The sequence below is a fragment of the Vicugna pacos genome, chromosome 6, assembly GCF_048564905.1.
Source record: "Vicugna pacos chromosome 6, VicPac4, whole genome shotgun sequence".
In the NCBI taxonomy this organism is placed as follows: Eukaryota; Metazoa; Chordata; class Mammalia; order Artiodactyla; family Camelidae; genus Vicugna; species Vicugna pacos.
The window spans coordinates 90807461-90820455 of record NC_132992.1 but is presented as its reverse complement, the minus strand read 5'-3'; the positions used below and the strand labels follow the sequence as shown (position 1 = coordinate 90820455).

The window sequence follows — 12995 nt, the reverse complement described above, 5'->3', positions numbered from 1 at the left end:
AGCTGGATTGCACAGCCTACCCTGGCTGCTTTTGGCTTCCCTCCTGCCTTTGCTCAGGAGTCAGCCCCCTTACAGAGCAGGTGGTTCAGGGAACCCCAGGTACAGACTGGACTGAGGCCAGAGGTGCCCAGGGTCAGCCACCTTCCAGGGCTGTATGTGTGCAACTGTCGCCCCCTGCTGGCCTTTATGGGGAGGGCAGCCTTCAACCTCTGGTCACACACCAGCGTGTGGCCCACCCCCCACCTGTCCCCCTCACCCCCCCCACCCTATTTGGTTTGGCCCCCATGTGACACACCCGACCTGGGCACCAGAGGCCAGGCAGCCGGGGAAAGAGTGTCCAGACTCTACACACACCTTGGGAGGCAGGGACCCTTGCTGTTGTCCAGACAAGAAAACTGAGGTGCAGAGTGGGTCAGGCCCAGCTTTCTCGACTCCAAGGTTGTGGGGTCTGCCTTCTGCATGGAGCCAGGAGCCTGGCGAGCCTTTGAGGTCCTGGGAGCAGGTCCAGGCCATGCTAGCAGGTGGGGAGAGTGCAGAGTTTGGCTGCTGGTGGCGGAAAGTTCCAGGCCCCGATGGTCCCCGCACAGTGCAGACCAGCTGGGCAGGACCCCAGGGCAGTGGCCTCATCAGCTGAACTCACTGAGGCGGCCAGGGCGCTGGAAGGGTCTTCGGGGCCCACTGGTGGAGAAAGAAACCAAGACTCAGACAGGGAAAGGACAGCCACAGTGCCAGGGTCTCTCCTGCCCCCGCACACACCCTGGGGCGTTCTTGGAAATTGCCTTCTGGCTTCCGGCACCTGTGGGTTCTCCTCAGGCCCACTCCCACTGTCTTCTCACCTCTGGTTCCTTCTGGCCCTGGGGCTCCATCAGTCTCCTCGTGTGTGAGCTCCTTCCATGTGACCCTGAGCCTTTCTTGACCTTACTCTGGGGCTGGGGTCCCCCTGCAGCCCCAGCCAGAAGCCCTGCCTCCTGCCCTATGGCCACCTGGGCCAGTGCCCCTTGTAGGGGAGAAGCTGGCCTCTGGGCCAGCAGGGAGCCAGGGGACTCGACCCCTCCTCTTTTGGCTTTGTCCCACAGCCCCCCAGGCGGATGTTGCAACTGGGTACCTTGTTGCCAGTTAGAGTGCTTGCCGAGTGAGGTGGCCTTTCCTGGGTGGCTGGACAGGACTGGGAGGCTGGGCTCAGGGATGGAAGTCCCAGGAGTGCCCTGGGGGGGCAGGGCCTGGGGAAGGGAGAGGGGGCTTGGGAGTCCGGCCGCCTGGGTTTGGAGCCTAGGCCCTTTGCATCCTCCTAGGTGATCTGCGAGAGAGAGAGAGAGAGAGACCTTCCACATGGGCTGTTTAGAGGAGCCTGCGGGCTGGGGATGGGGTCCGAGTGCTGCCCCTCTGTCTTGGCCCAGTCCTCCCACTCAGCCTCCTTTCCCCATCACCTTGGCTCCCATATCCTCCTGTCTGGGCCCTGGCCCCACAGACTCAGGGACCTCTCCCAGCTGCCAGTCGGTCACACCTATGGCTGCCGCCTGGGAGCCAGCCTGGGTGATCTAAGATGCGATTCCTTTCCACAGGGCCCAGGTTGCCCGGTTCCTGAGCTGTCCTCGCCCCCCTCCGCTGGCTACAGCTCTGTGGGACAGAAGCCCGAGGCCGTCGTGCACGCGATGAAGGTGAGGGCTGCACCCTGCCCAGATCCTGCTCCTTCGGGGGCCCCAGGTCCCTGGTGCACGAATGGACCCTGTGACCTTGGACCCCACATTTGCCCTCTCTCTGCAGCAGAGTGGGGACTTTGGTCTCTGGGAGCACTGGGAGGCCATGGCCGACTGCAGCACCATGGGGTGGGGGCATCTGGAGGTGCTGAGTAGTGGCAGCTACCACCCCAGCAACTGGTGAGGCCTTGGAGTAGAGGAGGGTGACCCTCTCTCCCCCAGTGTCAGAGAGGTGTGGGCAGGACTGGGACTAGGACAAACCTCAGTCCCCGGGGCCCAGCTTTTCTCCTGCCCCCTGCTCAGGGCCCCCAGGTGTGCCCCGGGGCACGTCTCCCCAGCTGCGCCCCTCCTCCCTTCCCGGGTCCGTGTGCCATGGATGCTACACGTGCATGCACAGACGGACACAAGTGCACAGTACCCCAGGAGGGAGGCCCGGTGCGCGGCTGCACAGACACAGCGCACTTGAGCCCATGCGGGTGGTGACTTGGCCCCCACCCCCAACGTGTGTGGGCCGGGGCTGCCCTGAGTCCCGAGTGGGGAGCCTGGGTTGGAGTGAGTCCCCCTGTCTACCTATCCGGCTCCCGGGTGACCCGTCCTCAGCTCTGCCCCACTGCTGATGTAGGGGTGCTGCTGCCCTTGTGTGGCATCCACAGGGTCACAGGGTTGAGGGGAGAGGACACAAATGGAGGAAGGACAGCCTGGCTCTCAGGCCCCTCCACGCCCCCCGACTCCGAGGCCCGCGGCCAGGGATCCTTGGTGTCTGTTTGCAGCAGCAGATGCTAAGGCTCAGGGCAGCCTGCCCCAGGCTCGCCCAGTGGCCTCTGTCCTTGACCCTGGGGCCTGTCCCCTGCAGGTCCTGGAGGTACATGAAAACCTGGACCGGCAGCTCCAGGACAGCTGTGAGGAGGACCTGAGCGAGAAGGAGAAGGCCATTGTCCGCGAGATGTGCAACGTGAGGCGCCTCCTGGGGCCAGGCATGGGAGGAGGGCGGGGGGTGGCCCATTGAGGACCCATGTGGCCACGACCCTTCTGGTGGGGAAGGAGCTGGTGATCTGGAGGGCTGAGGACAGGTGCAGGGGCCTGGGAGCCCTGCCACCTCCCCTCCCCCTACTTTCCCCCACGTTCCCTTCTCCCCCACGTTCTCCTACTTTCCCCCACGTTCCCTTCTCCCTCTCCTTCCACCCCTTCCCCCTACTCCCAGAAAAAGGGGTCCTTGATCTCTGGTACTGATTGTCCCATGTGTTCTGACCCTTGGCCCCTGTCCCATCCCCCGGCACCTGTCTGGCTTCCAGCGCACAGGTGGTGCTCAGACCGGGGCTATAGGCGGGGCCCTCTACTTTGTGGGACCCTCGAGCCTGGGACTGCCTTGGCTTTTGGAAGCCAGGTCTGTGGGAGGCCAAGCATTGTCCCTGGACCTGCCTGCCAATACATACAGTCTCCTTGGACCCTGGTGGGAGCCGACAGGAAAGGTGGTTCACAGGGGCCAAATACCTGCCTCACTCGGGGTGGGGTGTTCCCAGTCCCCCTCCTGTGCTGCCTCCCGGGTCTGTAGGCCCCGCTGGACAGCCTTGAGGCCAAGTCTGCACCCCAGCTGTGACGTGCTTGGGGTGGGAGGTGCAGTGGTGAAGGTGGTTGTGCAGAGACCTGGTCTGAGGATCACTGGGCCTCCCTTGGCCTCCGTGTCCCCTTCTGGCCCCATGGCTCTGGGGACGAGAGTGATTCTGAAGAGTAGTGAGGCAGTGCGTGCACACAGGCCCCTGTGTGGCTCAGGACCGGCCCTCCCCTCACGGCTTGCCCTCCCCACAGGTGGTCTGGAGAAAACTGGGGGACGCCGCCAGCTCTAAGCCCTCTATCCGGCAGCACCTGTCTGGGAACCAGTTCAAAGGGCCCTTGTAGGGCCGTTCCTCCGTGGACGTGGACTGGCCCTGCCTGGGGTCTGCAGACACGGGCAGGCCCTCGCACCGAGCCACTGTCTTCTTTTCCTGTGCTGACTTGTACATAGTACGCTGCCTGCCACGGCCTGGCTGCCATGGGTCCGATTCCATCTCCTGCCTCTCACACCAGCACACCGGGAAGACTGTTTCCTGCAGCAGAGCGGCCTGGACAGCCTTGTTCCTGCTCGGGGGCCCGGGCTCTGGGTGCCGCTGGCGAGAGGCTGAGGCTGCTCTGAGATCCCGGGCCCAGGGACTGGCCCAGGCTGTGCCCAGCTTTGGTGGAGGGGCACCTCATCAAGCCCTTCACCCCTGGACGCCACCTGCACTGGACAGAGGCCACTGGCAGCTGGACTGATGCACGGGGCACCACTTCTGACCCCCTGCTGTGGCCTGGACGCCGGCTTGCTCAGCACTGGGTCCCGAGTCGCAGACAAGGCCCCTCCTCTGGCCCCTGTGCCCAGGCTCCCTGCTGCCAGCCGCTGCTTGGCTTTAGAGCTCATGCCCCCACCCCCAGACACACACTCTCTGCTGTGGCCCTTGCCTGGTGCCAGGCTGTGCCCTATCTTTGGGGGGTCCCTCCTGCCCAGGGCCTGAGGCACCTCCATTTCTGTGTGTCACATAATGAGACATGCACACCCCTCTCTGCCTGGGTGGCACTGGGCCACGGCCGGGCCTCTGCTCAGGAATGGTGTTCCCCAGAACCTGACCCCTTCCTGGATCACTGTAGACAGAGCCGCGTGACGGCAGGTGAAGGACTTCCCTCCTTGGGAGGGGCCCACCCTGGCTCTGGCTTTCATTTTCCTGTGTGACCTTCAGCAAGTCACTCAGCCCCTCTGGGCCCCTGGTGGGAGAAGGAGGGCTCAGAGGTTCTTTCAGCCGTGCCCACGGTTGGAGGCCATCAGCTTTAGTCAGCCTACTGCCTCCTTCACAGCACACGAGCCACTGGTGCCTGCCTGCTGGAGAGGCCGCTGGTGAGTGGGCCGGGGGAGCCAAGGTCCAGGCTGCCTCCTCTGAGGGCTCGGGGATCAAACAAGACCTTCAGTGTAGAACGGTCAGATATAACTGTAAAGTGAGACTTGAATTTTAAAATGTGTGTGGGACAGTGCGGCCCAGAGAGGGTGAGTGACCTGTGGCTCATTGCAGACAAGATCCCAGAGCCTGGAAGGCCGGGCCAGGCCACTGTTAATAACGCTGTAGTGACCAGCCCTGGCGTCCTCTAGCTGTTTCAAGTTCCTCCATCACCATCGAACTTCCTCACTCTTCAGCGGTACTTAGAGCTGCATGCAGCTGGCCATCAGGGAGCCCGAGGCTGTCCTGGCGTCAGGCAGGCCTCGTCCAGGCTCACGTGAGGGATGGGGACCAGGTAGGGGGTGGACGAGGCCACCCTGTTCCTCTCCCCAGTGGGGACTCCGAGCAGTTCTTACCGCCTACCTGCCATCGGTGCCCTTGGGTCGATGCTCTCAGGGGAAAAGCCCGAGGCCCTCACTGTGCCCAGGGAGTGGGAGGTGGGTGCTGCGCACGGCGACAGGCACGGTCCTCTTGCCCTGAGTGTTACAGGGAGCTGCGGGCTCTCCAGTAGGTGGCTCTCAGGTCATGTGGTGAGCTCCCTGTCACTAGGGGTGTGCATCAGGAGCTGGGTGAACATCTTTGGTCCTGGTTCGGGGTGTCTCCTGCCCAAGTGGGCAGCGAGCTGGGTTGCAGAGGCCCCTTCTGGGTCTTTAAGCCCAAAGAACTGCAGAGCAGCCCAAGGGGTCATGAGGCCCTTTTGGGTGGGAGCCACGTCTGGGAGCCCATGTGTCATGCTTGGGCCACTTTGGCTTGGCCACCACTGAAAATAAGCAATAAGTCAGGTCTCCTGCAAACCGACCCAGGGAAGAGCAGCCTCAAAGGGACCTTTCCCGCTGGAGGGAAGTGACCCTGGCCCTGATGCTGCAGTGGTGTCCAGGGAGCAGGTGACATCTGTCAGAGTGGCCTCCCACCCACCGTGGAGACGGCACCCTCCAGGTGCAGACGCCTCCTCCCTGCCCCTGCTCGTGTCCTGGAGCCAGCCGTGCACAGGGTGTCTTTCTAAGACAGAACTGTGCCTGTGACAGTCCTCTCTCTAGCTCCCCTGCCTGCCCTGCCGCAGCACGGGGTGCAGCTGCAATGGGAGCCAGTCGGGGAGGGCCATGTGGGTCTCACTGCAGGGGCCAGTTCAGGGTGAGTCCCTCTGCCACGAGCAGGGAGTGTGCGGAAGGTGCCCCCCCCAAATCTGGAGCCTTAGCTCTGAAAGCTCATGGTGGGGGTGGGGGTGTTGCTGAGCCTGGTGTCCTTTCGTAAGGCCCCTTTCTGTTTCAAATACTTATTCTAGATGACATGACACCGGTGCTGTGGCTTCCGTTCCCACTGTGAGGGATGTCACCCTGCCTCATACCAGGTGGCCAAGCCCATCCTGGAACTGGAATCCGCTGAGCACATTTTTATCCAAAAGTTATTAGCTACACATCAGTGTTTAAAGAGAAAAAAGTGACCTTTCATTTTTTTTTCTTGAAAACTTGAGAGGAAACAATACATACTACTGATTTTTTTTTTAAAGAAACAAATGAAATGCATGACTGCAGAGCGGTAGAGGTGTATATTTTTCATAATGGGGGGGGTAGTATTTGTGCTGCTTCGTGGGGATGGGCGAATCTCCTGGCTCCCGTCCCCGGGCCGGCAGCCCGGCTCCGTCTTCCGGAGGATGTGACGGCCCGAGCGCTGGGGCCGTCCCCCCCTCGGCTCCGGGCAGAGCCGGGGGCCTTGAACTCCTGGGCCCGTTTCTACCTTCTGTTGAACCACTTTGATTTGGGGAGAGAAAAAGAAATAGAACTTTTTGATAGTGTGGTAAAAACTTTGATTTGAACTATTTTAGTAAAGGAGCAACAGAGAAGATTGTGATAGTGTCTACTTTGTGCTAGATAAATAAAGGGCCTTTGCGAGCCTCAGCGGTGGCGCGGCGCTCATCTGTCCCTGCGGCGGGCTGGCTGGGCAGGGCCCCGGGTGGAGGGCTGAAGACCATCACAGCTACTCGGTGGCCTCCGTCTAGTCACAGGCCAGAAGTGCACTGACTGACAGTTCCAAACCAGTATGAAACTCAACTTCTTCCTCCAAAGACAGCCCGAGCAGGTGCAGGAGGCTGGCCCACAAGGAGGGGGGGTCCCGCCTGGGGAGGCCCAGGGTGGGTTTGGCCGGCAGTCAGGCCTCTCTTGGGCAGCATTCTCCCCCTGCCCACGCCTTGGCCCCCAGGGTCTTGAGGGAGACCTGCTTCTGGGCTGCAAACTGGGGGGCTGCTAAGGCCTGGGGTCCCACCAAGGTCTGGGGTCCCACCTTTCACCCATAACAAACAAGGGGATCATTTCAGAACTGATTTTATTTGGGTAACTGACTGAAGGAGTCTCATTTGTAACCAAGATGGAATTCACAGTATGTTGTTACATTCACACTTAAAAAATATATCTCTATGTACAGGAATTTGCAAATTGATGTAAACATACATTACTTCCAAGTACATTGCTCCCTTTCTCCCTGGAGGAAAAAGAGCCATCCAACAAGGCAACCCCTTCAAAATAACTTTAATACAAAGGATGTAAATGTCTCTAAATCAAAAAAATGGTTCATCTGACCTACGGGGGGTCATGGGAGAGAACATCATGGAATGACAGCATTGACAGCAGCTCGACTCCAGGTGGAACTGGACTGTTTAAAACTGAGTTTCCAGGAAAAATAGGCACTGGTTTCTAGAAGGAAATTCACTCCTTACTGAAGCTATTTATTGAGCCAATATGGCTGGTTAACATTCTCACTAGTATAAGCAACCCAGTGCAGGACGAGCGGACGACATCAGCGAAGCCAAGTACATGCTCGGGTCGCAGCGGATGCTGCTGGGGCTACGCTGAGAGCCGCTGTCCCCACTCCAGATGTGCAGGACCCTCCCCCACAATTTCATCTCACGGGTTGATCCTCTTCTCCCCAAACTGCAACTGTCTAGCATCATACAAGGTACCCTGCTGTTTATCCACTTCAACTACTCTTCAAGTTGATTAGAAAAACTTTTGTTTAAAAAACAAAGGGGAAAAAAAAACGGAGTCACGTTATCTCATCCAGGCTGCCCGCCCCAGCCCCCCGACTGGAGGCATTCCAGGTGGGGGGATGGGTGGGGGCACAGGTGGCTGTCCTCCAGGGGGGACAGCTGGAGGTGGGTAGCTAGCTGGAGGCAGACCCAGGCCTGGAGGAGGGTGAGGTGGGACTGCATGGGTTGGGGGCAGGCGTGGGGGTGGGGGTGGGAAATTGGGGTTGTAGGTGGGTGGAGGTGGGGGGTAGCCAGGGGTTGGGGGAGGGATGGCTGGTGGGGGGAAGGAGGCGGGGGGAGGGGGCACAGGTGGTGGAGGCGGGTTGGGGGGGTAGACGTGTGGGTGGTAGGGAAGGTGAGCTGGCGGACCGTAGGCAGGGGGCAGGGCTCCGTAGGAGGGGCCCTCCGTCTTCATCATGGACTGCAGGCTCTGGTAGCCCTCTCCGGACATGTAGGAGCTGGTGGTGGACATCCCAGTTATGTAGCTGGAGGGCGGTGGCGGTGGCGGACGGTGTGGCAGTGGTGGTGGCTGGTGCACAGGGGCCGGGTGGGCTGGAGGAGGAATCTGGACTTTGGGGAGGTCGCTGGCATCCACAGGGCCTGGTGGCTCAGCCTCACCTAAGGCAGCCACGAGGGGCGGCTTCCGGTCTGCAGGGGAGAGAAGGTCACCGTCTAGCCCTGGGCCAGCTCCCCAGCAAGGCATTCCCACAGGGCTGTGTGAGGAGGGGTGAATCCACTGACTCCCTCGGGGCGGGGACGGCCCGAGCCAGGAGCTCCGCACGGCTCACCGGCTTACTGCCACGCTGGGGTTCCCGGCCCGATACAGCCTGGAGGCCCGCTCCTGTTCCCCCAAGGCCATCTACACAGGGGAACAGCAAGCAACTGTTACCTCTATGGCCAGACAGCTCACTTCCTGTCACACAGGCCCTCCTCCTCGCCTCCAGCCCCTTGGTCCCAGCGACACCAGCCACAGACAGTCCCGGAAGCACACGGAGCCCCCCTCTGACCCAGACCCCACCCCCCACCCCCGGGCCTTTCCCAAGTTCAAACATGGGCCTATTCTTTCTGCCTTTCTCTGACTCCAGAGACTGAGCTCAGGGCCAGGGCCAGACTACATTACTGTCTGTGGCAGCAGCTTCAGCAGAAAGCCTGAGAGTTGGCTGAATGCATGACGTGGCATTCAAAAAAATAACAGGCAAGCCTCTGACAAGCCAACACGCCCACGAGGGCAGCAACTCCTGCCAGCGCTGTGCTGTGCTCAGGGGCACCGCTCACTGCCCTGGCTCCCCGGAGCGCTCAGCAGCTGACTGGAAGAGCTGACGCCTCCAGAGGCTCAGAGAAGTCTCCGGAACATCTACCAGCCTTCAGAAAAAAACACTCCTTAACTCCTGCCTTCTCTAGTTGAAGCCTTCATTTTCCAAAGTGTTACCCCAGGTGACAAATGCAAGTTCTTTACAGCTTTTCTCCTCTATTTTTAATGATATCAAGGAAGCTTCCTAGTTTCCTATGTACCTGTGGAGAACTTTTCACTCTTTAGTCTCCATGTGAGTCCACGAACAACTGCTTATTCTTCAAAATGTACTGAGAAGACATCTCACCAGCAGGAAGCAGATGGGAGAGACTGAAGCCTAAGATCCTGCCCAGACCTGGACAATGTTCCTAGGTTGGCAGGACCTTGTTTTCCTAAAACTGACTCTGAATTCATTTATCCCAGGTAGTTCAGCATTTCTGGATGAGACAGGCCAGAGAATATTCAGATATACTTAGAATTTACAACATCCTCAAACTACCTGGTTTCTACAAAACAATTTTTTGAAAGATCCTAGGTCATTAATGGCCTTTTAAATTTGGCCCTTCTACAAACTTTCCCCAGGACTTCCCAAGTCTGCCCTTGAAGAAGGCATAGAGAAAAGCTGGCCTTCCCAGGTGTTTTCAGCAGACACTCACCTGGAGGTGGGTGGGCTGGAGGCAACGGAGGGTGAGTGGTCTCAATTTTGGGAATTTTAGGTGGTGGTGGTTCTAAAAAGAAAAAGTAGATTAAAAAGCCACTGTTTATGTGAATAAACATGTCATAGAGACCAAAATAAAATGAAATAAAATAAAAGAAAGAAAAAGATACTGTTCAGGACTATTTCGGGGAAAAAAGCAGAGGTGACCAAGGCTTGCAGGGAACCTGAGGAAGGTCCCAGCTAAACCATCCCTATAAAAGGATAAAACAAATCAAACAAACACACTCCCTCCCCAACCCCCTCCAAAAATAAAAACCAACTCTAGCTTCCCACAGTAAGCCCACTTCCCACGTCTCCCCAGTTTCCTCCCGACTGCCTAAGACCAGCCCTTCCACGACGAGGGAGCAGCAGAGGACACCCCAGTTATCAAGTGTTGCCACTAATACACAGACACAAAGAACGGCCCTGAGCCCTCGAAGGAGAAACTGCTACCTTTTAATTCTTATTTAGGTGCATGATATTTTCTCTCTCACCAACATGTACTCCCAGTTGGCAGCAAGTCGGAAGCAGCACCTTGGCTGGCGTCAGTAAAGATCTGGAAGCCGTGATTGGATGTAAAAGCAATGGGCTCGGGGCCACTTGGGGCAGAGGAAACAGCCCACCCTTCAGGGTCGAGCGGCTGCGCGTCACCAGCATCCTCAATGACAATGCTGAGTGGCCAAGACAGGCTACACCAAGCACAACAGCTTCCGTTTACGAAGGCCGAGCGCGTGCAAGCACAATTGGAAAAACCACCATCTTTCTGTGGGTGTGTTTTGGCTCTTTCTCCCTGAAACTCACTTAATTCTGGCTTGTACACCACTCTGCTCTGCTTCTGCTCTGGCATCGCTGGACATTCTTGGTTTCCTCCATCCCAAACACAGGCCAGATTCAAGGTCCAGGGGTGCCCCCCTCCCTGCTCAATCCAGGCAGAGGAGCTGTACATCTCCGCCTCTCCCCTCTCCCCTCCAGAACCACGAACCAGACTCTCAAGCCCCATCCTGAGACACGCAGCCCACACTCACACACAAGCCTTCCCTCCATGTCCCTCACTCTGGTGCCCACCTCCAGCCTCCCTCCCACAGCCGGCCAAGCTCAAGTTGTCTGGATCAGGGCTGTCCAACAGAAACGCAAGGAGAGCCACACATGCAATTTAAAATTTTCCAGTAGCCTCGTTAAAAACTACAAAGAGGTGAAGTATTTTTAATGTGGTATTTGATTTAACCTGATAATAGAAAATTTTTATCATTTTAATGTGTAATCGATGTAAAAATTTATTAGTAAGATTTTTAACATTGCTTTCTCTAACTCTTGGTAATCTGGTGTGGCTTCTGCACTGAGGGCACAGGGCAGTTTGAGTCGGCCACATCCCCAGTGCCCGAGAGCCCCCCCACAGCTAGCGGCACGGACCCAAGCGCAGCGGGGCTCTGACCTCTAAGCTGTGTCTGTACCCTTCTTTTCTGGCCCCCAGGCCCCCACCCGGACTCTGCCCTCCCCAGGTCTCACTCACATGCTGTCCCATGACCGCTGCCAGGAAACTCCGAAAATGAACCCAGACTCTACCAATCTCCTGCTCAAACATCTCCACCGGCCCCACTGACTGTGTGGAGCCCAGATTTCTCCACTCTCTCACCTGGTTCTACCCCATTTTCAGTCCTATCAAAAGCTCTTCCCTTTTAACTCTTCGTAGTCCAGGAAGCCCCCTCTCTGTTTTCTCCCAAAGTCTCAATTCCTTTGTTCACTTTTGTTCTTCTACCTAGAGGTTCCACCTCCTCAGCCTTAGTCAAAGGCCAGTCCTCCTCCAAGGCCACCGGGCTTGTTTCTGCCTCTTCTGGACGCAGCACCAGCTCAGCTTGACTGTACATCGACGTGGCACAGAGCGCAGCCCACTCCCCTGTGTCTCACACTTACTGCTTGTCATTCGGAGCTAAAAGCCCTCTCCTGTACTGAACTCATCATTGCCCCAAACATCCTGAGAAAAACAGAGCCTTATTGTAACCTGAAGACCTCCCGAAAGGTCTATAAATAATTCACTGGGTTCCTACCCTGGAACTAAGCAATAGAGAAGCAGAAACGAGTCAACAGGGTCTGTGCCCTCAGAGGGCTCAGCCGACACAGGGACGAAACACTTCCTCATTTTCTCTACTGTGATGCCAGGTTCTACTCACTCTTTCTGTTTGTTTCCAACATAGAAACAAGTTCACCGACTTTGGGCTCCAGAAATACGGGGAGGAAAGGTGCTCAGAGTCCGGCCCCCTGGGCAGCAGGGCTGCAGCGTGTGGCGGCTCTCCCACAGCACCTGGCCCAGGCCCTGCCCTCCGCCCGCCCTTCCACGCCTGCTGCTCAGCCGGGGGGCGCCACGCCCTTTGGGAGCCACTGTGCTGGGCTTCACTGATGCCCAGGACAGACGGGGCGGCAGTCCTCCTACGTCCCCAGTCACACGCAGCTGGCCCCAGGCGTCTGCGGGTAGGGAGGGCTGCCGGCGAAGCTCCAGCATGTGTGCGTTCTGGTCTTGGAACCAATGCCCCGGGGACACCAGGGACAACTGCACTGTACAGAGCACATTGTTATTGCCACTAATATATATGTTTTTTTGTATTGATATCTTCTGTCGGGGTAAAATCTAAAATACAAAATCAGGAAATAAAGAAGACAACGCACTTTTTCTGGCAGGTAGGGCCAAGTTTTTGATGGGCTCTAGGGTTAAATTTTAAGGCCAATCTAAATCTGAAGGGAAATGATGTTGACTAAGAATGTAAAGTTTTGATAAAAGAGATATAAAACTAAAAAACGAAACTTGCGAACAGGAAATTACCTGCTGCTTTGTTCTCTTCTTTGGGAGAAACAACCTGTTCCAAAAGAAAATACATGATGGTTAGCCAAGACCCTGGGAATAGTGAGGAAAAAAGGACTATCTAGGCATCCATAGAATCACAGCCAGAACAAGCCTCAGACAAAAATTCATTTTGGCTTGAACTTGCAGGGCAAACCATGGCACCTAACAGGCCATCACCTCTGCCTCCTCTCTGCCTTTCAGACCAGACAGGACGACTAACTCTCCAGAGCGGAGTTCTGAGCGCTGAACTTCATGCTGCGCTGCATTCGGGGAGTGGAGCTTGCCGGCACGGCTTCCTCCACTGGTGGGCCGCGACCACAGGGAAACCTTGACAAACACTCTGTGGCATGTAAGGAACCAAACACTGTAGAGCCAGAGAGAACTGGGGACCCCTACGCTAACGGTCAGCGTGCAGACCTGGAGACCACACGCCGGCAGGTCTTGGGGCCTGGA

General features: G+C 57.5%; 2 protein-coding genes across 8 annotated transcripts in view; one reads left to right on the top strand and one right to left on the bottom strand.

The window, feature by feature from the left end:
• CCDC85C (coiled-coil domain containing 85C) overlaps positions 1-7242 on the top strand; it is a 78854-nt gene extending 71612 nt beyond the window's left edge. For all 4 annotated transcript variants that reach the window (XM_072963694.1, XM_072963697.1, XM_072963696.1 and 1 more), the window contains 3 exons: positions 1563-1658; positions 2551-2649; positions 3504-7242. In XM_072963694.1, the coding sequence (XP_072819795.1) occupies positions 1563-1658; positions 2551-2649; positions 3504-3593 (285 nt within the window). In that variant the 3' untranslated portion in view covers positions 3594-7242. The remainder of the gene's footprint in view (positions 1-1562; positions 1659-2550; positions 2650-3503) is intronic.
• The window catches only part of CCNK (cyclin K), a 27082-nt gene continuing 21088 nt past the window's right edge, over positions 7002-12995 (bottom strand). For all 4 annotated transcript variants that reach the window (XM_072963691.1, XM_072963692.1, XM_006209050.4 and 1 more), the window contains 3 exons: positions 12522-12555; positions 9666-9737; positions 7002-8366 (listed from right to left, as the gene is read on the bottom strand). In XM_072963691.1, the coding sequence (XP_072819792.1) occupies positions 7741-8366; positions 9666-9737; positions 12522-12555 (732 nt within the window). In that variant the 3' untranslated portion in view covers positions 7002-7740. The remainder of the gene's footprint in view (positions 8367-9665; positions 9738-12521; positions 12556-12995) is intronic.